The sequence below is a fragment of the Aspergillus uvarum genome, assembly GCF_003184745.1.
Source record: "Aspergillus uvarum CBS 121591 unplaced genomic scaffold BO82scaffold_86, whole genome shotgun sequence".
Lineage (NCBI taxonomy): Eukaryota > Fungi > Ascomycota > Eurotiomycetes > Eurotiales > Aspergillaceae > Aspergillus > Aspergillus uvarum.
Window position 1 is genome coordinate 1 of NW_020291383.1, and position 27,871 is coordinate 27,871.

Here is a 27,871-nt window from a genome sequence, read left to right on the forward strand (position 1 = left end):
CCACCCCCTCGGACCCCTCTAAAGGCAACAGCCCCCTCACAAACCGCCTCAACTGACGCACATCCCAATCCCTCCGCCACAGCCCCCGATCCTCGACCTCCACGACCTTCTCCTCCCCGGACCGCACGCGACTCACCGGCTCAACCACAAACCCCCCCGGCCCGCCCCGAAAAGAACCCCATCCGCGCCCACTCGCGATTCCAGGTATACCGCTGCACAGCCCGCCACTCCCCCGCCGGAAACGCAATACAATCCAACCAGCTGGCTGCGGCATCCGCTTCACGCTTGTAGCTTGCGCGCTGCGCCACGGTGGGCCGCAGGATGACGGACTGATACAGCCGGTCCACGATCCCGTCGAGCAGCGGCTGGCATGAGGCTGCGTACGGTAACTCGGAGAAGTGTGGGAGGCGGTTGAACGAGATGGCCAGGGTCCCGGCGCCGTTGGGTTTGAGGACGGTGTGGAAGGCGTGGAGGGCGGTAGCGAGGTCGGGGAGGAGGGGGAACATGAGGGCGCTGAGGATGAGGTCGGCGGAGGCGGGTGGCAAGTGTGCGGCGAGGTGCTCGGCGCGGGTGAGTGTGTAGGTGAACTGCGGGGTGGCTGCGTTGGTGGTAGGGGGAGTGGGTGGTGTGGAGGTTTTGGGCGTAGGTGAGGTGGCGGGGGTCGATGTCGCTGACGTTGACGTGGGGAATTTGTGGGAGAGGGCGTATGCGACGTGGCCGGGGCCGGGGCCGATGTCGTGGGCGAGGGTGAAGGTTGGTGCCGTGGATGAGCCTGAGGCTGAGGTGTAGATCTGGTTGTAGAAAGAGGCTGGGTAGGTGGGACGTGTGCGAAGGTAGTGGTTCCAGTAGGTGGTTGTGTCGTTGTTCGGGGAGACTTCCCAGCTGCGATGGTGTGAGGTCGCAATTAGGGTTCTTCGGGGCGGTCTTGGAAGATTCGTAGCACTGGTTGGGGTGAGGTGCTGCTGGGAGATGATCCCTCGAACATCGAACATATGGCTTTGATCTATGCTGGATATGGTGTATTGTGGGGTATATGGGCTGCACATGTAAACATCGGCTCGGAACGAACAGCATCAGTTCATCTCTACGCTAGTAATGTTATCGTGCTCAAATTGACTTTTACCAGGATTGATAGGACGTCAACTGAACTGGGGAGACACAAGAGTCGATTACTTCACGACTAGCATTAGGGCAAGAAGAGCTGCCCTGATCCGCAGGGTGAGGCCTCCGATAAACGAACGTAAAAGGGCTCTATGGATAGAACAAACGTATGCTTAGTCTCAACGGACACACCAAGACCCAAAATCATCCCAAGTTTGGTTTCGACAGGGATGAAAAATAGCAACCAACCTCCTTTGACATAGCGAACGTCCTCAACGCTTATGCGCTGCCTGTGTGTCTCAGATGTGATCAGTTTGGAGCTCTTCCTGTGATTTTATGGGTTGGGTGGAGGAAGACGTGCACGAACAGCTCACGTCGGTTCTTTTCAGCACTGCCGTCCCTGTCGCGCTTGTTGGGTTTTATAATGGTATACACAAGGTAGAGAAAGACTGGAGACACGATGATGGCCAGTATCTGTATGTTTAGGAGGGTGTCATAGATGCCTCACATTACAGCGACGGCGACTTTATCTGACATGTCTTTGGGGATTGGTGCCATTTTTCTTGCGGCTCTGGAGTAAAAGAAAAAGGTATAAAGGGATGTAGTTATGAGCTCTGCTGAAATGTGCGTGTGGTTTGATAGGTGTGGTGATAGAGGAAAAGAGAAGATATAGGAGGAGGAGACATCTTGCGGGAAAATGACGAACTGACTCAGAATTACAGAAGAATGGGTTACATCCTAAATCGGATGTCACGGATAGGTTATTGACACAGAACTGATTGTACTTGCCGCGCTCTCTGTTAGTAGTAGTAATGCAGGGCAGTGCTGGACCTACACAAGGGGCCTGACGGTAGTACCACAGGACAACTGTACCCACTGAGCAAACAATTGCGAGGGCCAGGACCAGTTCCCTTCTCATTCTAGTAGCTGAGCAATGTGTCGAATGCTATACAGGTCAAAGACCGAGTCTGTACCAGCCAAGCATGACGGCCCTCAACCCCCAATCGGGCATATTCCTCTAGCGCAATAAGGAAGGAGTAGGACTCGATTACAGGGCGGCTGGTAAACCATCTGCTGCTCATCTCTGAAAGGAAAGCGACCGTGTGAACAACTGAGACCAACTGCCGAGATCACATCGGTTCGACGACCCATGACTCTCCGCCTTTTCAACCAGAGTACATCGAAACCGTGGAGTGCCGTTTCTGCACAGCCCTAACTTGCTGCTTCGCCGCAGCGATCCTCTATTACGCCTACATATAGTAGTTGGGCTGAGCAGTTCGATGCAGTACTCAAGTATGGTACCTGGCTTTAGGGTGCCATTCGCGGTGTCCAAACTGTGGGCTAAAAGCCCTAACTGGAGTATGGCCCGGCACCATGCAAAAGAAAATGTAGGATCGACGTTTACCCGATTTGGGCTAACAGTTTAGGGACAGCACCTTGAGGACAGTCTGATTCAAATAGATCTTAATGAGGGTAGGATGATTGAATCACGAAGAACAAAAGTATGGGAACAAACAATAATAGGACTCCTTCTCAACCTTCAGCATAGCCCCGTCCCCCACCACCCCCCAGAGCCTTCACATATTTAAAGCTCAAAGCAAAAGACGTCTGTAGGAACGAAGATGCGGGCCAGCCGATGAAAACCCCAGAGACAGGTAAAACCTGCCGGAATCGTCTCCAGCTATATATTCCACCCCGTTCGTGACAACCAATGCAACCACCTCACTGGCATTCCATAGCCGGAGTCCCAGCACCACACTGGCAGCCCGACTTGCCCGCCTCAGCCATACAGACACAACCATCAGACAGGGCATCGGTGCCCTCAGTGTCAAATCCCACGCCGGAGCAGGAAGAGCCCGTGCAGCACTGGTTGATCAGGGACTGGGCGTAGCCGTGGATGTAGGCAACATCGACCGCGTCTCCCTGTGGGAAGAAGGAGAAGGTGCAGGAGCCAGATGTCCAGTAGGTGTTGTCGTTGCCGCTGACGGTGCCGGAGGTGGGAATTAGGGCAAAGGCCGCGTAGCAGTCGGAGCTGGTTGCTTTGTCGCAGTCGCCGCAGGTGATGGTCGAACCGGCGAAAGTGGTTGTGGCCATGGAGGCCAAGGTAAGGAAGTATTTGGGGTTCATAGTTGTAAAATTGTATCAAGTGTATGCTCGAGTCGCGTGTGAAATGCAGAGTCTTTAAGAAAATCTGAGGTGGTTAATGAATGTTGGACTTCTGGAGTTGTATGAGGGTATTTATACTTCTACGCCATACTGCCGTACTGCCATACTGCTATACCAAAACTATGGCTCCGACAGACAGCCGGCCAACTTAACCGTCCTTCACAGAGGATCCAGCCCCCAAAGTACGGGATTTCGCATCCCCACAGCCCGTTGGTAGAGAGAGATTAGAAACAGGTTATTCCCGGGGGGCCTGACTCCAAGGTAGTACTCGGCTGTCGGACGTAGATACTGTGCGATTGACATCATATCCCACGCATGGCGAGAAATAATGCATACTCGTGGGGCCTCCCGAGGAACGGATGTATTTTACTGTACCTTGTAGAGCTCGATCCGAATTGTAGGCAAAGTGAGCCCCTTACGAATCGAAAGCCTTGACTGAGTCCGAAAAACTCCTGGAAACAAAGTTCAATCCAACAATCGGGATAGATATTCATACATACAACAAGGAACCTTAAGCATCTTGCAACCCAGCATTTGACCCTAGAACCCTATATAAGACATCGGTATTAAGCTTTAAGCCGCATACTAAGGTAGGCTAAGCTTCGTCAACAAATCAAGTAAGCCGGAGGGCCGCCCCACAAGTCCGCCCAGCCTATAAGAGCCTGTACATAGAGTACATAGAAGTCGCCAGAGTGGATAAGCAAGCCCCTGCGTACAGACGGCGGCTTTACGTGTTCGACCGTCCATCCTTCGGACGACAAAGCCTGCAGGTAGGTCGGATTAGTCGAGCGACCCAATCATACCTCTTGCTTGCAGAATGGGCCTATCCACAAACCAAGGCTGCATCAAAATACATCGGATTCTAATGTTTTGGGGTAGCTGGGCAGAGCTTAGTCCTTTCTTGGCTCAACTATAGAAGCATACACAGTTTATCCGGCATGGGCCGTCCCTGCTTCTGGTATCAGGGGTCTTCGGCAAACTTGCCAGCGCAGGGTCAGGGTCTCCACCGAAATACCGGTATAGCCTGCACGTGGCTTATTAGGATCAGAATATATGTCCGTTTTAACTGGATAGTGTTGATTTTCGCCAATGAATATTCATACTAGAGTCTTGGTAGAGAAGTTCTACTGTTTTCGGGAGCTGGAAGGCATTCCAACATTCCAAGTGCCGAGTTCGAAGTAGACGTACTGTACATCTGACTCCTTGAGACCCGTGCTGCCAGCGTGTCAGCTTAGGGTTGGCCTTTGTAGTGTGCAGCGAACTCGTAAGGTCATACAAGCATATTACCCCTATACCAGAGCTTGTCTTTTGTCTGATATAGATTATTGCTACGCAATCATCCTGTATACAGCATGCTGCGTGAGATGTCCCCTGTGCCGTACTCGACATCATCCAATCTCTGATTGAGACGCTGCTAAGTTACCTCGGCTTACAAATAGCGGTACCAACCGCGCGGTATACTGTACCTTATATACCTGCTGCTGGTGCCAGCTATTCTATTATACCCGATATTAATTGCGCGGAGCACGGTCTGCAGGGGTTATTAGTTTGATCTAGTCTTAGGGTTCGTGGACCTAAGGATCTTGTAGATGTACATACATGAGTCCAGTGTCATGTGTGATATCTGAAGCATTGAAGCTTTTGTTTAATCTTAACAAAATAGAACAAAAGCCCAGCTCCTCTGTGAAACCTCCCACCGAGGAAACCGAGTGTAGAGCAGAAAGGATAACGTTTAGAGACCTGAATTTCTGTGCCCATAAGCTTCGTACATACATAAGAAAGTCATCGAGTTCCGAGTCTAATTTCCCTCATGTTCCCCCTATGCCTTCCTCCGGCGCACCTTTGCTCTTCTACCCACACAGTACCATTAGTATGTCGATAGCATTCGCATATCCAAGTTCCCCCTCCTTTGGCATCCCAATCAGGAAAGCCCATTCTACCCCCTCGAGCACACCCTTCTTGTTTTCGGACTTTACTGTATTTGTATGCCAGAAAAGATTTCTGGGTAAAAAGACATGATAAATCGCAATGATATAAGCCGTTTCATCCTGCGGACACGTTCAAGAAGTAGAGGTTGAGGGGGGGAAGGTCGAGTTAGCACCACAATAGGCAGCGTAATGCAGAGCTATGTGGCCGGGTGGCGGGAGTTCTTGGAATGAAAGGGTCGAAGTCTCTCAGCATTGAGCACAAAGTCTTTTGGGTACATGAGACATCGCAACGTTCCTAAAGCGCAATGGCCGCCGTCTCGTACAGGCCCCGAGTGAGACCCGTTACTGCACACCAAGTCCCAAGTCCACGATGACACTGCCACTGTCAACTCCCCAGCATCACGGGGCACAGGTTATTGAGCATCTTTTGCCACCAACGCGCTAGCAAACCCCATCACCTCGTTAGCTCTATTCTTTTCGATCCTCTTATCCTTCGAATTACTGCTGATAGGAAATCTGTACTTCATTCTTTCAAGCCTATAACGGATGTCAGCTTTTAATCCATATCACTCAATAACCTCATAGGCGCGTCTGCATACCTATTCCCCTTCAGCACTCCAGGACAGCAGTAGCAGCATTTGAGTGTCCAGCTATAGTTAATGGCTCCTTTACTAACAGACAGTGAAAGTTCTGCTTACCAACAATCAATGTATTCACATAGATCAATATACTTATAAGCCAATGGATTCACACAAATGTCCCTCCCTGAAGCGCTAGCTTTGCAGTTCTATAACGGTCATCTTCCATTCACCCAACTGAGCTTATCCGAGTTCCATTAACTTAGTCGAGGTCGCTTAGTACAGCCTAGAGCTAACTATGTAAATGCTTAGAAAGATATTTGAAAAAGTACAGAAGGTACAGGAAAGTTACCAAGAGTGTACATATGAAGTACTCAAGCAGATACTTAAACAGGCGGCCAAAAGTACTCCAAAAGGTGTAAGTAAGGGCTCTGCTGGACCCACTAAGGGCACCTCCACAACGCCTCTGGCCAGTGGAAGTCACCTGCAGGACAGGCCCTCGGATCTATAATCTAAATCTATATCCCAGATCTGCAGAAATTACATACATAATTCAAAGAAACAGGCGTCGACCGTAGCGGGGGAAGGTGCGCAGTGACCTCGAAAACAACAACACCACCAACGGCAGCGCAGCCCGTCACAACCCCCCGCTTACCTTCCGATTGGCCTTGGCCTGCATCCGCCGCATGGCCTCCCGATGCAACTCACTCATGTCGCCGCCGCGCGGCGGGCCTTCCCCTGCAGCGGAAACGTGGCGGTGATGGACCAACGAACTGTGCCGCTGCAGAGATTGTGCGTAGGGGGGTGGGCTGCGATCGACTCCCGTTGCGATACCTACGGGCCCATCCGGTTGTTTTGCCAGTGGATTCCGTTTGTCCCGCAGATCCTCCAGGATCGATTCGCGCCAGGCCGCCATCGCAGCCGGCATGTTGCTGGAGGATTGGCCGTTGCTAGGGTGTCTTCTGGGTACTGCTGGTGGGCTGGGGATGTGTGCTTGCGATGGGCTCTGGATTGTCTGCTGGTGTAGCAGTGTGCGGCGCTGGGACAGTGGCATGTTGTCGTCCGTGTCTTCGAGGTTGGGCCCGGCGAATGAGTATCTTGGTGGTTGGCTGTCGAGCGGTGCTTGCCAGGAGCCGGAGCTGTTCCGCGAGAAGGGATCGAAGTTCAGCGAGAAGGACGACAAGCGGTTGCGCACCATATCCTCCCGCACGGCTATGAGTGGAGGCGGTCCTCTCCACCGTGGCTTAGGAGGCTCAGGCTCGTCTCTGGACTGTTCCGCCCCGACAGCATTACCCAGGTGCAACGGATCTGTTGGAGGAGGCGATGTCTTCTTCTTGGACCGGCTTGGATGAAGACCTTGGTGCAGATATGGGTCCCCTGACACTCGGTGACTCTTAGATCTGGACAGATCTTTGGTCTTGCGTTCTACGGCCGGAGGCGGCTGCGCATTCAGCGGTGTCTGCAATAGTTCCTCCACGTTGACTGGTGCCGCGACTTCCTCCACGTCGGGGACAACTTCGGGCTCCTCCTTTTCCATAGGCTTGATCGGTTCGAGATCGGGCACTTCTGCATCAGCGAGATGTTTTGCCCACTCATTAGTGCGATAGGATTGAACAACTTTGGATGTCTGCTTTGGCAGGTGTTTCACGGTTTTCTCATCGAGTTTGGGAGGCTCCGGAGGTTCCACGGGCTCTTCTTTCTTAGGTTTCGATTCGGTCTCATTAGGTCGAATTGATGCCGTGCTTTTGCTGCGAGTAGTGCCCGGGGTCTCGTTTTTGTCTGATGTCGATTGATGTGGCTGATCTAATGCGCTTTCTTGAGCTCCTTCCTTGACATTGGTAATGGGCTGTTCCGCCTTGTTCTCCGTAGGAAGAGGCGCCCCAGTTTGCTGTTTCTGAGGCGCTTTCGACTTTTTCTTTGATGACTTCTTCCCCTTCTTGCGCTTTGTGTTCTCTGTTTTTGATTGAGAGGCTATAGACGTTTCGGCTTCTTTGCCCTCTTTCCTCTCGTTTGCTGGTTTCTTCTGGTGGTTGTCGAGTACCTGCTTTTGCTCGGCGATGGTTTCTAAATTTTGTCCCGAAGTAGGGCTCCTTTCACCTTGCTCCGCCTCCGGATGTGTCTCTGATACAATATCCTGTGGTTTCTCGTCCGTTGTTTCGGTCGGGGCCGCTGGCGGCTGCTTCTGGTCATCCTTGTGCTCGGGTTCATCACCTTGCTCGTTTGTGGACTCAGTTTTCGATGCTGTCTCAATTTTCTGCAGTTCGCGCTTGATCTCCACAGATCTGTCCTCTCCTTTCTCATCCTGTAAAGCATTACCGCCGGACTCTTTGGCTTCGGTAGGCTCCTTGATCTCCTGTTTTGCGCTATCTTCAGCATCACCCTCATCTCTGGCCGGTGTAGTTTGACTCTCTTCGGAAGCCCGATCGGTAACAACATCCGGGATACCATTGGAAGATGGAGCAGTACCATCCACCGAGACAAGCGCCTCCTTCGACTCCGAGCGAAGAAGTTCTTTACCACCAACTTCCTCGGCCTCTTCCGCCGACGAAGCCCCCGACATTGGTCTCGAGCGCACCGATCCCGCCTCTGACCCAATAAGAGCAGTGACACCGGAGCTCCTGTCGTCCTTCATGCGGGCTGCGGCCGCGCCATCAAACACCTTGAGCGGGACGGCACCACTATCTTCACCCGCGCCCTCTGGCTGTCCGTCCCGACTGCCTGCGCTAGCGTCCGACGTATGTGAATCGGTATCGCTATCCTCGCCGCGCTCCCTGCAGTCCGAGCATCGATATGAGCTGTAAGACGACTCCGAGATACTCCGGACCTCAATGGCATCGCCCTTCTCCATGGCGTCCATCTCGTCGACTGGTCGCTTGGAGTCCCCGGAAAGCTCAGGGGTGCTCGACAACGGAGAGCCATCTCCGTACGTGGCCTCCCACTCCTTCCGCTCCTTCATATTATCCTCTTCTAGTCGGCGGCCAACCTCGGCCTCGGCTTCTTCGTGGTGCTGTCGCTCCTGGTCGCGCTTCTCTTTCTCCTTCTGGCGCCGTTCGCGGACCACCTTCCACAGTCGAAGCTGGGAGACTACACCCAGAATGGCGACGATGACGGTGACGGCAAGTTCGACGCGGATGTTGCGCGTGACCGGGTAGGTGCTAGTGCCTAGCGGGAAGATGTCGCTGTTGAGGTCTAGAACGGCGAAAGCAAATCGCATGTCAGCTCTTCAATGCTGTACACTCCGTACTCTGTCCCACGCCTTGTTTTAGTAACTAGACTGAAAACTCACCCCAGATGTAGAGCCAAAACTCCTTCAAGCCTGCGCGGCTGAAGCAATCGATCCCCAGCGCCACGGCGGTACCGCCAGATATCCCTGTAGATGCCATCAACCCGTACGGCCGGGTGTATTGACTGAAGGACATAGCGTAGAAGGCAGCCGACATGGCCCCGATAAATCCGCTCTTGGCGTTGGTGTCCGTCAGGAGGCCTCCCGACTTCAACGAGAGAAGCCACATACTCGTACAGAAGCCACCCAAAAGGCAGCCAAGACCCTCCGTCAGCTCCTTGAATACAATAGCTAGCGCCCCGAATGTTGCGCCGGTAAAGACGATAGCGACCAGGTATGCGCCCTGGACGGCGACTCGCACTGGCGGACTCATCACGTAGACGATGAGAACCTGTGAAAAAGGCAGAAAGTTAGAAATGCAGAGCCATATATATATCGTGGGTAGTTCCTCGAAACCATACAGTAACTCCAAGACTGGTCAGAAATGCCGTGGATAAGAAGACCTGAATCCTAAAAGCGAGGGGTCAGTCTGTCTGTGTGTGTGGCTTAAACTGTGCTATCGACTCCGGCAATGACCAACCAAAGATTTTGAATCCCAATCAATGCGAGGACAGCTCCGGCAGCAAGAAGGATAAAGCCACCGATACCCAGAGCCGGGGTGACTTCGGGCTGCAATGGAAGATCGTTCGGATTGGTGGGCGCCTTGTTGTCTGTCTCACGCAGTCAGGTCAGCTTGGAGGAAACAAGCAACCACGGCCCGATGAAATCAACGCGGCGACCGCAAACTCGGAGAGAAAAGACCTACCATCGTTTGTCACAGATGAATTCAATGAGGTAAGAGTTGTGGAAGCTGGGATGGTGGCGTTCGTCGTTCTCGTCGCGTTACCTGCCACTTCTGTCGCATGGCTAATCGCACTTGTTGTCGTGCTGCCATCAATGGCTTGCGTGGTGCTGCTCGGAGGAGGCTCGTCTCTGGCAGTGATGAGGCCATTGAGGGCTTCGCGTGGGGTGTGCGGGATTTGTGCTGAGACAACGAAGAATAGACTTGGCACAAAGTAAACGGCCAGCGTTAGCAGGAAGAAGAGGCGCATGGCGGGTGGCTTGGATGAATTGCTGAGACTCAAATGTAATTCAAGACCCAACAGGCGGCCAATGGTGATGTTATCTGGTCCAAATTGATTTGTGGGCCTCTAGGAAAATGCCAGCCAATGTCCGGGAGATGCGATCGAGCTGCCTGGCGGTTGCTATTCACATAACTGTCATGTAGGTCGCCGACAGCTAGAAAGACAGTTTGGTCACCTGTCAGGATTGACTGGAGACACGCAAGTAGGTCCGAGAAACGTGTCTGTAGATTCTGGGACAAGATGGTCGCTTACATATAACTTCAATTGCCACTATGTACTATATGTATCCATAGGAGGAAACGGAAAGGTATGAACGCGAAGGCTTGGACCTAGCATATCTGCACGGGACTTGGAGGGACGCCGTCATTAATTCGAGCTCAACCCTAGTCAGATAGTCGAGCACGCCTTCATTCAGAGCCCAGAAGGAAATAGACTAAGTGCACGGCAGACGCGAGATGGCCCACTTTTTGGAGTTTGGAAGGCGAAAAAAGCAAAGTAGTCGCATGGTCGTACATGATAATTGAAATTATTTGGCAAGGATCCGCCCCCTGGTGTTCATCATCTGAAATCTTTCCGGGAGTAGATCGTGCGAGACATGATAACGGCAAGCAGCCCAGTCGACAAACGAATCCAAAGGAAGACACACAATAGGCGCACCTTAGGGATATTTTGAAGTGCTAGGCTCAGAACCATGGCCGTTGAGATGAGAATACACCGCTGTCAATTGGTTTAGTAAGTTCTTTGTCCGGAAAAAAACTTTTGGAAGAGGCTTGTCAGCCTCAGCACCATAGCATGCCATATACGAGAAGAGCGGCATAGTCTGTTTCATTATATCCGATGAGCCCAACGATTGGCTTCGCCCTAGAGAATTATGACCTGTTGCGCGAGAAAAAATACCTAGTGTTGTCCTCGTCTCTTGTGGCCTTCTCCGGGCTAAATTAGGATTCCGATAATTAGTGCTAGACTCCCATGTCGTACGGAAGAAAGAAGGATCTGGGGGAGCTGATCAAGTTCATCCGTCACTGATAGAGCAGAACAAGCCCACTAGCCGCTAGTGGTTAGGCTGTCCGTGTGATCGGCTGCAAGAAGCGACATATCTAATTTCCATCGCCAAGCGTACAGCCTATCAGGCTTGAGCATTCGAGGGAACAATGCTCATTGGGACTGCGATGCCAGTCGCAAGACGCGCCGTCAGTGGACCATGGGTTTGCGGCTAATATCCGGCATTTAGTTTGACTCCCAGGGGTTTCCCGCAACTATCGAACCCTTTGAGCCATACAGGGCTACAGACAACCTGGAAGGCAGTGGGGAGGCAAGCGGGTTCGACCCGATGGCTATGCCGAGGTGCAGTCTGAGGTGCACAGTACCGTAGGCATGACGAGCGCGGGCTATCGATCGATCCCAAGCTCCAGCGGTGTCGCAACCTGCATCGCCTGGCCGTACCAGCAGGTACTCTATCAGGCGGAAGCTTTCGCGGAAGCGCTGGGTTCGCAATTTTCGGTCAAGCTCGCATCAATAGAAGTATGCAGGATAAGTGCGGTGAGAAAGCTAAGTGACCGGCTAGTCTTGAAGAGAATGCATCCCTCTTGTAAGCGAGGGTTGGATGTATGCCTTGCGGTTTCCTCAGATGGAGCTGGGATCTGACGTCTCACAAGCAGAAGCTGCACGGAAAGTGGACTATTTCATGACCGACCATCTGGCACGGCAAAGAATTTCCACGCTTTGGAGCAAGTTTATTATTTCTCAAAGTCTATGAATGATATATGCATGCACGAACGCATATCTGGTAGAAAATGGAAATGGGCTGAGTCTGGCCAGTGCAACCGGTGTAGAAGTGGCGAGTATGGCGTTGATGAGGAGGATGGAATGGGTGGGGAGGGAGTATACTAGGAAGACTATCAAGGGACAGAGCAGATCACGTGCCGTGACCAAAACACGGCACGGTGCGGAGATAGGACGAGGAATAGCAATTCCGCTGCTGCTCGTCCCCGTCAACAATCCCCCCTCTCACATCTCAAACAAGATTGCGCCGTAAAGCAAATCTCGATCTTGACCACATCATCCTCTCCGCCTACAACACACACATCATGTCTGCCTTCCTGTCTTCGCTGCGTCCTGCCATGCGCGCCACCTCCGGCGCCGCACAGGCTGCGCGTTCCTTCAGCTCCTCCTCGTCGCGCTCCGCCGCGAAGATGTTCATCACTGGCCGCCTCGCGACCGAGCCCGAGTTGCAGGTCACCGCCTCCGGCACGGAGATTGTCAAGTACTCTGTTGCCACGCAATACTACACCAAGGGAGAGAAGCCGACGAGCTACTTCAAGGTCTCGGTCTTCCCCGAAGGCGGCCAGAAGGATTTCATCCTCGGCCTGCCCAAGGGGTGAGTGTCCTATTCCTTCCAAGAGAGGCCATAAGCATAGGCGAAACACGCGCTGCTGCTCCTGCAATTTGCCAGCGCTCTATACAGCTAGCTAGGCAGAATGAACACTGACTTCGCATACCCTATCTAGAACTCTTGTTTTCGTTGAGGGAGATTGCGCCATGCGCACATATGAAGACTCCAACGGCAACAAGAGATCGTCGCTGAACATCCTTCAACGTGAGCGCCTCGCCCCTCGAACCCAACTCTCTGCAACCTCACTCTCCCTCCAAACCAATCACCTCTACATTGCAAGACTAACAACCAACTTCCTACAGGCACTCTCGAGGTCCTGAGACGCCCTTACGTTCCCACCGAGTCTGCCGAGGGCGACGAGCAGGGCACCAACTAAGCCCGAGTCTACCTCATGCACAAAACCCTTGCAAGGCGCGGGCACTCCGTCGACACAAACAAGAACACATACACACCAGACCCTACTCTGGATTCAATATCCGCTGCAAAACGAAAATAGGACAGGTAGTTCTTTGTGAGGAACCATTGCGCTTCCCACTTTAGGAGGAGTAGGATTGCGAATCGCTTGGAGACCAGGTCTTGGATTCATATCGGTAGAACGGATGTTTTGCTTGCTGGTCGGCATCATTTATGTATCGCCTCCCCCCTCTCTCTGTGCCCGCTAAACCCGGTCGTTGACATGATAACATGTCTGTGGGTCCGCCTGCCTGCATGCCTGCCTGTTTTCCACGGTTACAGCCATGCATCTCCCTTTGTACTTATAGCGTGATATAATTAAAGTTGGAAACCAGTACTCTGTTCTTCCGGGAGGCTTGTCCGCGCCTCTTGCCGCCTTCTTCTATTTATATCAATCTGCGGTCTGAAACTTGAGCATGAGATGGGTCTACCGCATGTGTTGTGTCAGCATTGCTGAAGGTCCTGTAAATGCACGTATACCACCTTTGTAGATCTTGGGAGGAAGCGTGGATCCGGTTCTCCCCATGCTCTGCAAGCATGGCTCTAGTGAAGATGCTCGGGGGCTGGGCTTGCATGGTAAACTCTCGCGCGTCTCCAGTGAGTTGTTCATGCATTACGGCCGAGAGTCTCACCCGGTTGCTCCCGGTCACTCCGTGGTCTATTGGTTTACGAGCCTCGGATCTGCTGCTCATTGAAGAGTCTACTAGAGCATGCGAGATTGAGGTGATTGATTGGTAGTAGAAGGAGATACGAAAGACACCTCGGATTTCCACTATCCATCAACTAAACAGATTCACCTCGCGAATCCACAAAGCATCAACCAGCAATACGAGACGCCTTAAATATAAGGCTCAAGCTACTGTAGAGAATTGTAGAGAATGAAAAAAAAAATGGTCCCTCCCCCTACCCTGCCCTTTACCGCACAGGTTCGCCTCTCACCCTCTTCCCTCCCTAAAATCACGGCACCCTAAGCATACATCTCGCTCTGCTGGGTGATGACTTGCTTGACTCGAATGTGGTCGTCCTTGAGCGGTGGGCTTCCAAGGTCGCTACTGTTCCGACTTCGACTCACGCCTGCCCAGGCATTGGTCGAGACTGTGTTGGCAGTTGTCTCGGCCAAGGGGTGGAGGGGGAGTATCCTATCTTTCCTAGGAGACCCTTTGAGTCGCCACACACGCTTGTACCATGGAGTACGCGCAGCTTGCTTGTTCTGAAGCGTGATCCCTTTCTCAACGTCTTGGGCGTCGTGACCTATGGGTAGACGGTAGGTGGTGTTGTTGATATTTGTTCTATGAAGGTTAGGGCTGGGACTGGCTTCATACTTCACTGTCGGGAGCTTACCTATCTGCAGATGTCCATTTCCAGTTGAAAAGTAGCTTGGCTCGGCTACTTGTTGAGCCGGTCGAGTCGGCCGAGGTGGTGCCTGAGGAGGTTCGTAGGCCGGGGAAGCAGTGGTGCATACCCAGGAAAACTAGGATCGCGCGGTACATTTTCGTGGCATCACGACCGCTGCCAAAGAAAATGAAGAACATGAAGCCCGATGCGGCTGGGATCCAGCGGTCGAAGTATACTTCGCCCATCGTAGGGACTTTGATGATTGTGTTCCAGGTAGGAGGGTGGGCACGATCCCAGGAGTACGCATGCCATGGGAGGGTACGCAAAATGTTGGTACACACGACAAAGGTCTGAACAGGGATAATGGCCAACAGCATGAGAAAGGCGAGCAAGAAAAGCCGCACAAATCGAGATTTGTTCATGTTGCTGTTCGAGGATTGGAGTATGTCTCCGAATTGACTTCGATACTTGCTGAGACGATGCAGAACGACCACTAGTAACGTTAGAGCTTGTTGTCTTATTAAATCAGCTAACATACCGCAATAGTAGCCAGCGATCAGGCAGATGACCAGCGGCCAGATATAGGCCAGGACCAGGGTCACCCAAGTTTCATCGTAGCTGTTGACGCAACCAGAAATAGCAAAAAGAAAGTAACGGCCTCCCTGATAGATGATCTGTGTGATCATTGCGATTGCGGGGGCTATGAAGCAGAACAGCAGGGTCATTCCACGATTCCACCACCGCTGCGACTTGCTAGGAACTAAAGCCGCACGCCTGGTGTCCAGCACGCAGGCCAAACTGCGAAAGATACAAACGAGTGTCCCAGGAACAGCGATGTAACTCGCAATCATAACCTTTACCTCTGAATCACATAGACCCTTACCATTCCACCAAGAACCCACGTTATCGGTTGGCCAGAGTATGGCATTGATTATGTTGAAGACATTGAGAATCATGTACCAGCAGATCAGGCTGCTGGCAGCCACGTTGCGATTGTTCCAGTGCAGTACCAGTGGCACCACGCTCAACAAAAGAGAAACGAAGGATATAACCGGGAGGAGTACAGCTTGCATATAGAGCGGATAGACCGGAGCTTCTTGAGCACTCATCTTGCGAGCTGGGTGGTACTAATTGCGTAGGAGATCTCGATCGAGCACAGCAGTCTTGAAGCTATCCAGCTGCTTTCTCTGCTTGGTACAAATGCGTGGGAGAATGATTATGGGCTCTTGACTGGAGTATGAACGAAGGAGGATGGTTGTGGGTCATCGTGTCGGGTGTAGCAGCACCATATAGACCATATGTGACTTGGTCTCCTGAATAAGGAGTAACAGCGATGTCTTATTGACGAAACCTAGAATTAGACAGGTACAAGGGCATCAGAGCCCTCACTGAGGGTCTAATTGAGACATTATCTTGCCAATCGCCGAGGGGGTACAGAATCAGAAATCAACAAAATGAGCCGGAAAGTGTTGTGACCGTGCTATAGACGCCGCTGCGCCCAATCGAATGGACAATTTGGGCAACAGCCATTTTCACTGAGTCTCAAGAAGAGTCTCAAGAAAAGAGTCGATACATCGATCCTTGCTTGAGAATCTGAATAAGGGGCTTTGGGAACACAATTGCAGTCATAGAATGGGGTAGTGGAGGAGGAGTTGGCAGCCAGGATAGACACACTGCTCCGTCTTCTCTGCGCCGACCTTTCCTAATTCGGGTCTCAAAAGACGCAGTCAGTCAGCTCCACAGCTCGCCTTATTCCTGCTGTCTTCCATTTATTGCACTCTCCTTCTCAACAGTCCTGTTTCATCTACTAGTTTGCTATTCTCGGTTATGACTGTGTCACATGACTATTTTGCATCAGGGATGCATCATGCATCTAGTGGGACTGAACTTCGCGGCCTCAAAATACTAAAAACCACCTGCTACGTTTTGTATACAGTACAGAGCTCTCGCTCGTGACACACTATCTCGGCGATATGCCAGTCCAGGTCAGACTTTATCGACCGCCGATTAGCTCAAAAGTGCTTGTGACAAAGAAACCACAAAGTACTTTGTCACCCCTGCCTGAGCTTAAATCGAGCTTATAATTACAGTTCCAAAGGCGCATGGATTGAACTAACCGAACCCGTCGGAGGTACTTCAACTTCCTCTTTGTCTCTGTATCTCATTGAGCATACAGTCTCAAACACCCAAAGCGGGCTTGTCTTCGGCTAATTGCTCTTTCATGAAGGGTCGTACAATCACTAATGACGACCTGTGCCAGGTCGGAGTCCCTAGCATGGAATAGCATAGAATGCCATGTCTACTCGCAAATTACACTCATATGTTCGACCTTGAAACAATCCCGAATGCTTGGTGTCCGAATCGATATTTCTAGCTGCAAGCCGCTCTGCTCAAAGTCGAATCCGCAGTCAGTGTTGCAGAGTCTACATATAATACTCGTGAGCCATCATTGACAGTCACTGCTCACGTTGGTAGAGAGTGCCAGTATCGCGGTAGGCATTCCTTGCAGTGTCCCTTCTCGCTTCGTTGCGCTTTGATCTTGACCTCCTGACATCGTGACTCTAAGGATTCTCGTTCTCAATCGATGCCCTCCTTCCTATAAACAACTCCAGCACCAACATATTGTGAATGTGATTGGGGGAGCCATACGAATCTAGTCCAATGGAATTTTGGTGCTGGCTGCGAATCATCAAATAATTCCGATAGCTAGTGTCTGTCTGTGCACCGATATGTTGAGGATTTCGAACTCTGAGATATATCGCGTTTGATCCCATAAGCTTGCCGACAAGAAGATATTACTTGGTTATCTATAGCCTGAATGGCATAGTTCCCTTCCTTGCAAGGATTGTCTTTGTGTCTGACTTCGGAATGCGGGGTCTTTATCCATGCCACTGCACCAACTCGTTCCGTTTGCTACTATCGATTGTGACGGACAACATCAATGATCGCAGCATACAGTACGTCATTGATATTGTTACCTAGTGGCCATTATGCGTCACTCAACAAATCAAATCTGCTGGTATCTGCTAAGCTAAATGATTTGTGCCCATGCTCTGATCTGATGTTTTGTGAGTCTTTTCTCCCTACCTCCACACAGGTGGAGCCCTGCGTCATGGCTAAGTAACCAAGACTTAAGCCTATAGGGACTAGTGCCCGCCCCCGGGCAGGCAGTGATCGATGATCGATTCGGGGTTCGAGCCAAGGCTGCTTTAGCGTCGTACAAGCAAGATACTCGATCTGCGTGCACTCCTCTCCTCTCCTCCCTTCCTCTGTCCCTGCCACTCTTTCTCCTCTTCCCTCCTCTGCTTTTCTTTCTCTTCGACTTCGCAGCCGTTTGAAACTACTATTGTACCGCTCACCTCGACTGTGCGATGTCTGACCAACCTGGCCCATCGCGGCCCCCCCCCACACAAGACCAGAGCTACATCAGTCCTCGCGTGCTCCCCCCGGATTTCACTAACCTTCGCCACCGCGGTCCAGCCCGCTCTGCAACCTTTGCAGAGGGCACAACCTCCAACCTGCAAACCCAGCGGCGTAATTCCACATTATCCGACTCAGTCTCGGAGGCTCGCCATTCGATTCGGTCTTCCACGGATGATATACTTTTCCCACGTGTGGCCAAGGGAGGTGACGTCGACTTGACAAATGAAGAATCACATTGGCACTCAGCTCCCTTGGGTTTGGCTTTACTGCCTGCCATTGCCGGGATCTTTTTCCAGAACGGGAGTGCCGTTGTTACCGACATCACCCTCCTTGTTCTCGCCGCCATCTTCCTGAATTGGTCAGTTCGATTACCATGGTAAATACACAGCCTTCTCTACTAGCAAGGTGCATCCTTTTGATTGAAAGTAACAGGGAATGGTATCGTTCCGCACAAGCTGTCCGACAATCTAGCGACAAATACTTCGAGGCTACTGAGTTTCCATTGAGTTCAGAGCCAGATGACAGCCCCGACTCGGGCGATAAAGCCTCGTCACCGATCGCCCAGGAACAGCACCGCTCCAACAATGTCAATGCGGCCACGAAAGAGCTACAGATCCACGAGCTCGCCGCTCTGGCCTCTTGTTTTATCTTTCCATTGATTGGAACGTGGCTCTTGCACACTATCCGATCGAAGCTCTCTCGTCCATCAGAAGGTCTAGTCTCCAACTACAACTTGACTATCTTCCTCCTTGCCTCGGAAATCCGGCCCTTTTCGCATCTTCTTAAGATGGTTCAAGCACGCACCCTACATCTTCAGCGCATCGTCGCATCGTCCACGGAAGACGAGGTTGACAAAGTCGATGTTCACAAAGTTCTCGATCTGACCAAACGTCTAGAAGAGCTCGAAGCTCATGTTGCCGAGACGGCCGCTGCACGACTCTCGGCAGACCCTGCAGCTCGTGCCGGGCAACCTTCGCAGAGCGATACAACTCATGCCCTCGTCGACCAGGCTACCGCCGAGATGCGCAAGAGCATCCAATGGGACATTGATGCGCTGAACCGCGCCGTGCGTCGCTACGAGAAGCGCACCACCGTCTCCACATACCAGACAGAAACTCGGTTCCAAGCCTTGGAGACCCGCGTGCACGACGCATTCTCCCTGGCGGCTGCAGCACATCGTACAAAGCCCCAGGGGCTGATCAACATGCTTACTGGGTGGGTGTACAAGGTCATTACCCTCCCTGGACAGATCATCACGGGCATCGTCACTCTCCCGATGCAGGCGGCCCGGCGTTGCCTGCGGTACTGCGGGGAGAAGGTGTTGACGAGACCGACCGGATCCGCCACGCCACACAAAGACAAAGTACCTAGGGAGCGCAAATCGCAGGCCTCAAAAGGAACGAGACGTCCTGCGCCGCAGAACCACCCGGTCGAGACACGAACGCTTGACCCAATCAAGGAATACAAATAGATGATCTAGGTAGATGCAGTTTGGAAGCCCACCGCGACTTTCTTGGCGGCCACGATGAAGGAAAGAAGAACATCCCATACTTCCTGGAATACTATTATTTTCGGCGGTAACTTCGCGACAAATCCTTCATGATTTTCCGGACTCGATTACAAAGACTCAAAACAACAACTCGTGAACATCCTCGGTAGTATAAAGAAAGATAAGGAAAGCCCTCTTGGCTTTCAATCATCTTGTCCCACGCTCTTTCAATATATCCACCACTATGTACGATGAAGTATATAATTGTGTACTGTATGAATACTGTCAGCGCTGCTAAGTAATCCGGCCACGTGATTCCAAAGGCCTTTTCATCTTGTTTACATACGGAACGTAGCTAGTTCAACCAACCAACCAACTATCAAGAATCATATCAAACACGTCCCAGAACCTCCCCTGAAGCCTCTCAGTCCGTTGACAAATACTATACAACAAAATAGGAAATCAGCAATATTCAGAAAAAAAGAGAATCAATCCCACCCCTTCGTCCCCCTCCCGCAGGATGTACAGTTAACCCCGAAATAATCCCAGGACAAACACCCATACATCTCACCATATGTTCTTCACCGAGATCGATAGCATTATTTTACTGTGTCATAAATCAAACTTTCTGGCCACCTACCAAGAACGGCAAGATGGCCGAGTGGTCTAAGGCGCTGCACTCAAGGACCACCTCCTTCTTCGGATCTCCAAATCCGAGGAGCATTGCAGTCACGCAAGTGGCGTGGGTTCGAATCCCACTCTTGTCAGTAATTTTTGTTTTTACACCTCAGGAACGATCGATCATGTTTACAGTCTGCCCACATCGTTTCGAAATCTTGTGGCTGATAACATATCGTATCATTCTGGCTAGGTGGACGTAGACGACATGCTAGCCGCGGAAAGAAGCAGACCTTGAACCCCCCCCCGGCAACTTGGAGATTATTGGATCGCTTTAGTCGATGGGTTACTGCGTACCCACGAGCGATTCAAGTGCGAGTGTGATGACAACCACTACGTCAAAGGGATTCTATACCCTGAAATTATACACCCTGGCTGTCATTGTCCTTTCTAAAGGATACCCGAGAAGTGAACGATGGCAGGCCCTGTGCCGCATAGGGTACGAGTAACGAGATCTTAATATATTCTCCTGCCTATCCTCATGTGCTGAACAGTAAGCTCATTGAAGAATGATCTCAGCAGGCAGTTGCCTCAGCAGCTGCGTACAGACTCGTCTGCAGGTTCCTTGACCCCACCACTGTATCCCAACAACCTGCAAATCACAAAACATTGCACAGTACGTGCAGCGACACGCGCACGCACACGCGCTTCAGTAACGCGACACAAGTCACGATCGAAGCTGATCGGATGAGGCGTGGCATGGACGCGTACTTTTGTGCTCACAACTTCTGCGCGGTGCGCGGGCGGACAGGCGCGGGTGAAGTGTCCGAGATCTGCATCATCCCTTGCATACGGCCGCTACATTTTTCGAAGTGGGGGTGGATGGGGAGGTTGGGAGAGCTTACTAGGGTTGGGTCTAGTTCTACTTGCTTGGGCTTGGTGTAGGGATAGGGTGTGTGTATGAGAGAGGAGATTGGGAAAGGGAGAGAGGAAGGGAGGAAGGGGAGTGTTCAGTGTTGAGTTTGTGAGGGGTTGAAGTGCAAGAGAGGCCGGCGGCGTTGATTTTGGCTTTAGTGGTGACTTGTTAAGATGGGCAGGATTGGGGTTATCGGTCCCATATACTTAAGAAGTGATATGGGGATCCTAGGACATTGTATACTTGGATGTGTATACCGAGTAATGGGGATCAATTAGGGCTTCGGTATGGGGGTTGCTGGATGGGCTTGGTAACGGTGCAATGGGGAAGAGGGATATCAGAGGTAGAGTTAGATGTGGGGTAGTGGTTTGCACGTTGATGATAGAGTTGGAAGGGCACGGTGCTGCTGCACTGCACGGCCTACATCCATCCGCTGTGCGTAGCATCGTGCGGGATTATACAATGCCGCTGACTTGTAGTCTTCCTCTCTAGTCTTCACATGACATATCAAAGTAAGAGTCTCATCCACCAGCTATAAAGAAACCCCTTTATGCCACGGAGTAGAATCGAAAGGGACAAGCGTATGAAGAAAGCGCAGGAGGAGCCAGGGGCGGGCAGGGTAGATGGCGTGACTAACAATGCGATCAATGGGCGAGGCACCTGGCACAAGGGGAGTGCCACCCCATCCCCGTGCAAGGCTAGTCAGTATGAGTACCCAGTCAAAGCAAGTGACCGTTCTCGGAACTTGAGACACGAGCGTCCTGTCTTCCGACCGTCAGGGCTAAATTACCGTTTAGCCACCAGAAACAACGTTACTTGCTATCCTTGCCCTGGCGAAGAATGCGGGTGGAGAAGGCTTTTCGAGGTGGATGCAAGGAGGAAAAGGGGCGTGTCGCTGATAAGATCGAGCGATAGGGGGAAGTTCAATCGAGATGCGCTGCTTTGGTCGCTGTACGGGTATCTGGGATCCACAGGTGTGTACAGGGATGCTTGCTTGCTTTGTCTCATAGATGACCGATGATTGTGGTTATAGTTGTGGTGGCTGCATCAGGTAAGGTACAGTACAGTATCGATCAGGTGCTGTGGCAGTCAGGCATTAATTGGTGGAGGATCCACCGACGCGAACTGGAACGCGCCACGCGCCACGTGTCTCGAAACCCCAATTTAGGCCGCTTTGGGAAGTCTAGATACGAAGCCCTGTGATATAATGCGGTTGATCATGATATGCACATATTGTCCTAATGATGGAGGAAGAGTATTGATGGTGCCTTAGAGGATAGGGAAAGAGTGCCCTTTTGTAGATTGGGTAATAACCCTGGAGGTAGAGGGGAGCTGAGTGGGGGGAATCCAGGTTGTTACTGGGGTTGAAGGAGGGTGTCAGATGGAAGTATCCAACCTCCCGAACACTGAGTAGAGGGGCGCGATATCTTCTGGAACCGCAGGTCACCAATGTCAAGGAACTGGGAACTGGGACAATCAGCATTGTCTCAGTAGTGTGGCCGACAGAGTACTCTGGATGACCATGAACATGTCACGGCAGCGGATCGCCGCGGAGCGCAGCCATGACTGTAGCTGCAATGCAACGCAACGCAAGTTCACGTCGTCCCACACTCTTCACAGCACGGGCCAGCCTGATGACAACCAGCAGAGCAAGGCAGCGATCAGTCCATGACATCGTGGTGGACACGGCGATGGACTGGCGCCTTGCAGACTGCAGACGGCATCCCTTCGCAGTGGCTCCTGCGCTCCTGTACTCCCTTCGCCCACTAGCAAGGGGCGGCTTTTTCTGCTCGCATCCACGGCCGTTGTAGCCGTTGTAGACCTTCAAAAATAGCCCATTCCCTGCCTTGAGGAGGGATGGAAGAGGGTAAGAAAGCAAAGTTCAATCCTAGTTCCTAGTTCCTAGTTCCTAGTTCAGAAGGGAAAGAGGGCGCAGGAGAGGGAATGAGGAAGCCCTTGTCACTATCATTCTTTGTTGTCCATCACTCTGATCCATTCCTTCACTTGATCAATCAGTGAGATCAGTCAGTTGATTGAATCAAGCCACACCAATTGAATCCATTCCTGCTTGACAGCTTGCAGTCAGCCATCATTGCAATCACTTCAACCGAATACACATTCATAGAGCCCATTCCATCAGGCATCAAATTACCCAATCCGGAGGGTGGTTTCATCCTGAGGCTCCTCCGTTTGCGGAACCGAGAAAAAGGGAAAAAAAAAAAGTTTGACACAAAAAGAGACCGACTCCTTTTCGGCGCAGTGCGCCGACATACATCATTCCCCCATCATCTTCCTTCGCACCCTCAACCCCCCATAATCCCGCCCGCCGCTTCGCAATTCTCCTCCGTCTTCCGTCGTTTCTTTCCATCAATTATCATCGTCGCTCTCTCGTCGCATCACTCGGAGGCATCTCCGACTGAAGCGCTTACCTCTCCTATTACAATCCTTTGCTTTTGAACCCGACATCTCGTCATACTCGTCTCAGGACCCCTTCCGGCGCAAAAACAAGTCCGACGCGCGCAATCCTTTCATTTGGCGCACAATTTGCCACAATCTTAAATTCGCACTCACCACCCTTACTCAACTCTCTATCGCTTCTTGTCACTATCAACTCCACCTCGATCGCGACTCGCATCGTATACATCACATCATGTTACTCCCATCCGCTCTTTCCTGCGACGTACGGCGACCGTCGAGCTGCTCGCGTTTCACTCCCAACCGCTCGTTTTCAACACCTCCCCCGTCCGACGACGATTTCGTTCCTCCAGGCAACGGCCTCCTCGGAACCTGTCGCGCATTACAATCACTTCTCCACGGATCCCCCGCGCCTCCTTCCCGAGGCGCAAAGTCTGAGCGTCTCCAAAGCCCTGTCCAGATACGTTCGCGCAAGCCATCGTCGCGCCAACACCAGCGAGAGACCCAACACACACAGATTCCCGCCTCCCGGATAACCCCACAAAGCCCTTCGTCTGGCGCACTCAAGCGTCGCCGCGACACTTTCGAATCGGAGACAGAAGACGACTTGCCCGCCGTCACCACTCCTGATCGCAAGACTGATCGTTACACGACATCAACAGATGAACAATCGACACGTTCGCAGCGCTTCGCCACTCCTAAACGTCAGAGACACATTCCCTACGATCTGCCACTCGGCCTGTCACATTCAGACTTCTATTCTCTCCAGTCACCGCCCGTATCGCAATCCCCAGCGTCGCCGGCGCATCAGCAACACCCAGCCCCCGTGGCCAACAATCCACGCGCAAGCGCAAGCGCACATGCAACAGCGCACCCCTTCAACCCCGACACAGCGCTCCCCTCAATAGAGGAGTCAGAATCCGCGTTGTCCACCTCATCCTCATTAAGTCCCGATCTCACCTGGGCCGAAGAAGACGACCAACGCCTCATCGGCCTCGTGCTGGAGAAATTTCAACTATCTCGGCGCAACTGGAACGAATGCGCCGAGAAACTCGGCAAGGACCAAGCCTGCGTCGAACGTCGCTGGCGATTCTTACTTAACAATGGACACATTGGCCTCCGACGCGCCAGCGATCGCAAAGTCCGTCGACGATTGGACGAGGGCATGCTCTGAGGACCTTCTTCCATTTTTTCCCTTCTCTACTTTCTCATCCTTGTTTTTTTCTTCATCCATACTTTCCATTCTAATCATCCACCCCTCCTTCTTTCACCAACCATCCTGATCAAGCAACCCACCTCCTTGACGGAGAGCTTGATCTATCAATCTTATCTCTGGATACCCAAAGTCCCTCGATGGGACTTTCGTCCAGCAATCCCAACTTTATCTTACTAATGTATCTATATCTATCGATGTATTCTACAGCCCACGCTTACAAAAGGGGGACACGGCTTATACGAGGCGAACAAAATTCTTTTGGGGTTCTTTTGGTTTTTGAATTCTGTGTATGGCTTATGGGATATGGGTTTCTTTTTTTTCTGGCGGATATTCCCCCTTCTGTTCTTTTTCTTTCTGGGTTCAGGGTTAGGCTTTCTTGGGGCGTTAGACACAAACTGATTTAAACGAGGCCCGATCTGGTCTCTTTTTCTGCCGAAATTGTTTTTCTTTTTGGAGTAGCTCAGGGTAACTTATCTAGCATATAAGCTATCCGTGATACAGTAGATTCGTAACGCTCTTCGTCGATTGCGTATCTCTCGGAGAGTCAACACTCTGATCGGAATATCGGCATTGACTTCGCATTGCATAGTGTCTGCCCTGGCCGGGGGACCGACATTGGGAAACTCATGCATTACATGTTGGTGCTGAGGTCGGTAGTCAGTACTATGTAGTATCAGTAGTAACTAGGGCGTTAATCTGAATGGGTGGGCGGCACTAGTGAGTGCGAGGTGTACAGCAGGTACATCAAGTGCTGCGCCCTACGAGGGGGGCTGGCAAGTAACATAATCCGCGCGGCCGATTCGTGGATTCACTCGACTTCCCTGTACCCAAAGACAGAATCATGCCATTTCTACCGTGAGCTACTGCTTTTTCTTATGGTTAACTCGATGCCGTAGGCAGGCCGATTTTGCTTATGCAATCCACCTTGACTTGTGCAGGTAGCGGCTTGCACATAGGAGCGGAACCGTCGCGCGATCCTTCGCTGGTATAAATATTTCGCTGGCCCTGCAGGAACCACCTCGCTTACATGGTTCTTTACATGATTCCTTGCTTAACCCGTTTCTTTTTCTTGACTTTATACCTTCGGTGATCATACAAGCATAATTATATGAAATTGACGTGCTTCGCATGCCTTGTCCGGCCACGGGCTGCTTACAAGTCCAACCGATGGCCCTAGGACTTCGTAGATTCTGAAGGCATCGGCCTACCTTGGATGTGAATATGTGTGGGAAAGGTCGTACATGAAGTTCATGATGCAGTTCTTGATATTGTCTCTTTTCACCTCAACCCAACCAAAGACAGAAGATTAAACATGCAGAAAAAAACAACGCCAAAACACCCAGCTCGATGATGTGGACCTAGAAGTACTAAAAAAAATGGTAAGGTGGAATACATGGATATCGGGTTGATTTCTTTCGTTTGCGCGCATTGGCCCGTTTCTTTCTCTCACTGTGGGTCGAACCGCTCTCGCCTGCTCTGCCTGCAGTAACAGTGAACAAGCTAGAATCTGCACGTCATCACCAGTTAGCCAGACACAAGAGACTGGGTAGACAAGTAGACTTACCGAATCTCATAACTTCCCGCCCGAGTCATATACCGCACCCACTTCACGCTGCTGTAATTGCTCTTCTCGAAGACCTTGAGATAGCGCACCAACAGCCCCGAACTGGTGAACATGAGCAGACTGAACGACAGGCTGAGCGGGGGCCTGCTCCAGGCCTTCTGGTGGGTCATGCTGGTCAGTGTCGCCTCGGCCGTGAGCACGTACTCGCTGCCGCCGGAGAAGCGGGCGATCTTCCAGACGATGTTGTTGTGTTCGGGCTCGTACTTGGCGCGGCCCTGGCTGGTGCGCTCGGTGGTCTTGGCCGTGTTGAGGGGGGTGGGGATGCGGATGACGACGTTGGTGGCGAACAGCTTGGAGCTGTAGTTGGCCTTGATGGCGACGCTGTACTCGACCTTGGTGGTGCCGACCTCGCGCACGATTGGGTGCACCTTGAAGGGGAGGTTGACGTTCTCCGTGGCGCGGTAGCGCATCAGCTCGAACTCCCCGTCCGGCGGCACGAACGAGATGATGCGGTCCGCGTCGAACCGGCCCAGCTTCACGCACTGGTGGAACTGGCAGTCCTCCAGCGTGACCGAGCCGGCCGCCGCGCGCGTCGCTTTCGTCGTCCCATCCCGATTGCCGGACACCATCCCGCTGCTGCCGCCGCCGAACGAGCTCCCACCCCCGCCACCACTACCACCCCCGGCGGAGTCCCCATCCAGCAGCAACCGATCGTTGAGCCCGAACTTGCACTCTGGCGTGCCAGACAGGTACGCCCGCATCACGATCTGCCCGTTCACGTCCGCGCGCAGCACCGTCCCCGTCGCCGACATCAGCAGGTTCACGTCCTCGATCACGTCCACAAACGCCTCGTTCTTGCGGTATTTCACATCCGACCGCCGCCACGACAGCGCGCCCGTCGCCTGCATCGTGATCCGACTCGAGTCCGTCGCGGAGTTGGCGATCGCCGACCGTACCCCTTCCGTCGTGATGTACATCTTCAACGTGTCGGTTTCCGTGTTCTGCGGGTAGCCATAATCGAGGATTTCTGTTTCAATTCCGAGACCCCAGTCAGCCATTTCAATTTCCGCGAGCAAAAGAGAGGGGTAAATCGGTTCGTTGGAAAGTCGGGGGTGTGTTGTCTAGTAAAGTAAATCAGAGAAACAAATGCGAGGGACCTCTCACCATCCAACAACTCGTAGATAAGCACAAAGTTATTCTTCACGGCCTCCTCGTCAAACTTCCCGAAGTAGCTCCGCCCCAACATCACCAGGCGATACAGGAACTCGAAGACCAGCGCGGCATTGGCGTTGCTCTTGGTCACCGCGACCAAGTAGATGTTCTCGTGCTTGACATGGCTGAAGGTGGTTGAGCCCAAGGTCAGGATCGGCGAGCGCACCTGCGGGTTGGAGATGACCTGGATGCGGAAGATGTCGGCCAGGCGCGGCCGGCAGTCGCTGCGGAACGAGCGGAAGATGAGATTCTCGCCCTTTTGGTTAAAGACGAGGATACCGGAGAGCATGGTGGAAAAAGGAAAGGGGACGAGAGTGAAGGGCGAAGATTAGCAGGGAGGAGGAAAAGCGAAGAGGGGTGAGGGGAATGAGGGGGAGGGTTGATTTGAAAAGGGGGTCTCTCGGTGGGTGCCGGTGGATGGAGAACTGCTGCTCCCTCTCGGCGGGCGGAGGTTCGTCCAGAATCGGCGATGGGGCGGAAGGCGGGTGTGGGGGAGGATGTGAACTACACACTATCTACATAGCATTCCATAACTTGTCGGTGGGCTCCTCTACACACTAGAATTAATTGATTTACATAGTCTTATACTACTCGAACTACTCAAACTACGCAATCTGTCCGTAGTACAGTGACCAATTTCGATCATTTCCTAAACTTG

General features: G+C 52.2%; 10 protein-coding genes and 1 non-coding gene across 11 annotated transcripts; 6 read left to right on the plus strand and 5 right to left on the minus strand.

Moving 5' to 3' along the window:
• Positions 1-140: 140 nt before the first annotated feature.
• BO82DRAFT_426216 (uncharacterized protein) lies at positions 141-992 on the minus strand (the record flags this gene model as incomplete). Its single annotated transcript, XM_025640351.1, has 1 exon — positions 141-992. The coding sequence occupies one exon, from the start codon at positions 990-992 to the stop codon at positions 141-143; it is 852 nt and encodes a 283-aa protein (XP_025486554.1).
• Positions 993-2,823: 1,831 nt separating this feature from the next.
• Positions 2,824-3,228, minus strand: BO82DRAFT_369396 (uncharacterized protein; the record flags this gene model as incomplete). Its single annotated transcript, XM_025637164.1, has 1 exon — positions 2,824-3,228. One exon carries the CDS (start codon positions 3,226-3,228, stop codon positions 2,824-2,826), a length of 405 nt encoding a protein of 134 aa, XP_025486555.1.
• Positions 3,229-6,297: 3,069 nt separating this feature from the next.
• BO82DRAFT_387340 (uncharacterized protein) lies at positions 6,298-10,147 on the minus strand (the record flags this gene model as incomplete). Its single annotated transcript, XM_025638303.1, has 6 exons — positions 6,298-7,837; positions 7,871-8,962; positions 9,060-9,447; positions 9,518-9,566; positions 9,637-9,766; positions 9,862-10,147. 6 exons carry the CDS (start codon positions 10,145-10,147, stop codon positions 6,411-6,413), a joined length of 3,372 nt encoding a protein of 1,123 aa, XP_025486556.1. The 3' UTR covers positions 6,298-6,410.
• Positions 10,148-12,169: 2,022 nt separating this feature from the next.
• BO82DRAFT_359175 (single-stranded DNA-binding protein) lies at positions 12,170-13,401 on the plus strand. Its single transcript, XM_025636500.1, has 3 exons — positions 12,170-12,557; positions 12,688-12,776; positions 12,875-13,401. The coding sequence occupies exons 1-3, from the start codon at positions 12,268-12,270 to the stop codon at positions 12,946-12,948; spliced, it is 453 nt and encodes a 150-aa protein (XP_025486557.1). The 5' UTR covers positions 12,170-12,267; the 3' UTR covers positions 12,949-13,401.
• Positions 13,402-13,935: 534 nt separating this feature from the next.
• BO82DRAFT_321932 (pheromone receptor) lies at positions 13,936-15,451 on the minus strand. The gene is made up of 3 exons (XM_025632751.1): positions 14,899-15,451; positions 14,367-14,853; positions 13,936-14,329 (listed from the first exon to the last, which is right to left on the minus strand). The coding sequence occupies exons 1-3, from the start codon at positions 15,431-15,433 to the stop codon at positions 13,993-13,995; spliced, it is 1,359 nt and encodes a 452-aa protein (XP_025486558.1). The 5' UTR covers positions 15,434-15,451; the 3' UTR covers positions 13,936-13,992.
• Positions 15,452-17,641: 2,190 nt separating this feature from the next.
• On the plus strand, positions 17,642-19,584 carry BO82DRAFT_359176 (uncharacterized protein). Its single transcript, XM_025636501.1, has 2 exons — positions 17,642-18,159; positions 18,216-19,584. The coding sequence occupies exons 1-2, from the start codon at positions 17,732-17,734 to the stop codon at positions 19,252-19,254; spliced, it is 1,467 nt and encodes a 488-aa protein (XP_025486559.1). The 5' UTR covers positions 17,642-17,731; the 3' UTR covers positions 19,255-19,584.
• Positions 19,585-19,919: 335 nt separating this feature from the next.
• On the plus strand, positions 19,920-20,039 carry BO82DRAFT_t311. The gene has a single exon. It is a non-coding gene; the product is annotated as a tRNA-Leu (tRNA).
• Positions 20,040-20,078: 39 nt separating this feature from the next.
• On the plus strand, positions 20,079-21,096 carry BO82DRAFT_206951 (uncharacterized protein). The gene is made up of 2 exons (XM_025630658.1): positions 20,079-20,389; positions 20,511-21,096. Exons 1-2 carry the CDS (start codon positions 20,232-20,234, stop codon positions 20,833-20,835), a joined length of 483 nt encoding a protein of 160 aa, XP_025486560.1. The 5' UTR covers positions 20,079-20,231; the 3' UTR covers positions 20,836-21,096.
• A 2,219-nt stretch (positions 21,097-23,315) lies between these two features.
• On the plus strand, positions 23,316-24,485 carry BO82DRAFT_206961 (uncharacterized protein). Its single transcript, XM_025630659.1, has one exon. It carries the CDS (start codon positions 23,457-23,459, stop codon positions 24,393-24,395), a length of 939 nt encoding a protein of 312 aa, XP_025486561.1. The 5' UTR covers positions 23,316-23,456; the 3' UTR covers positions 24,396-24,485.
• BO82DRAFT_206962 (uncharacterized protein) lies at positions 24,486-24,874 on the plus strand. The gene has a single exon (XM_025630660.1). It carries the CDS (start codon positions 24,575-24,577, stop codon positions 24,839-24,841), a length of 267 nt encoding a protein of 88 aa, XP_025486562.1. The 5' UTR covers positions 24,486-24,574; the 3' UTR covers positions 24,842-24,874.
• Positions 24,875-25,662: 788 nt separating this feature from the next.
• BO82DRAFT_359178 (AP-2 complex subunit mu) lies at positions 25,663-27,619 on the minus strand. Its single transcript, XM_025636502.1, has 3 exons — positions 27,166-27,619; positions 26,002-27,028; positions 25,663-25,944 (listed from the first exon to the last, which is right to left on the minus strand). The coding sequence occupies exons 1-3, from the start codon at positions 27,500-27,502 to the stop codon at positions 25,938-25,940; spliced, it is 1,371 nt and encodes a 456-aa protein (XP_025486563.1). The 5' UTR covers positions 27,503-27,619; the 3' UTR covers positions 25,663-25,937.
• Between the last annotated feature and the right edge of the window lie 252 nt (positions 27,620-27,871).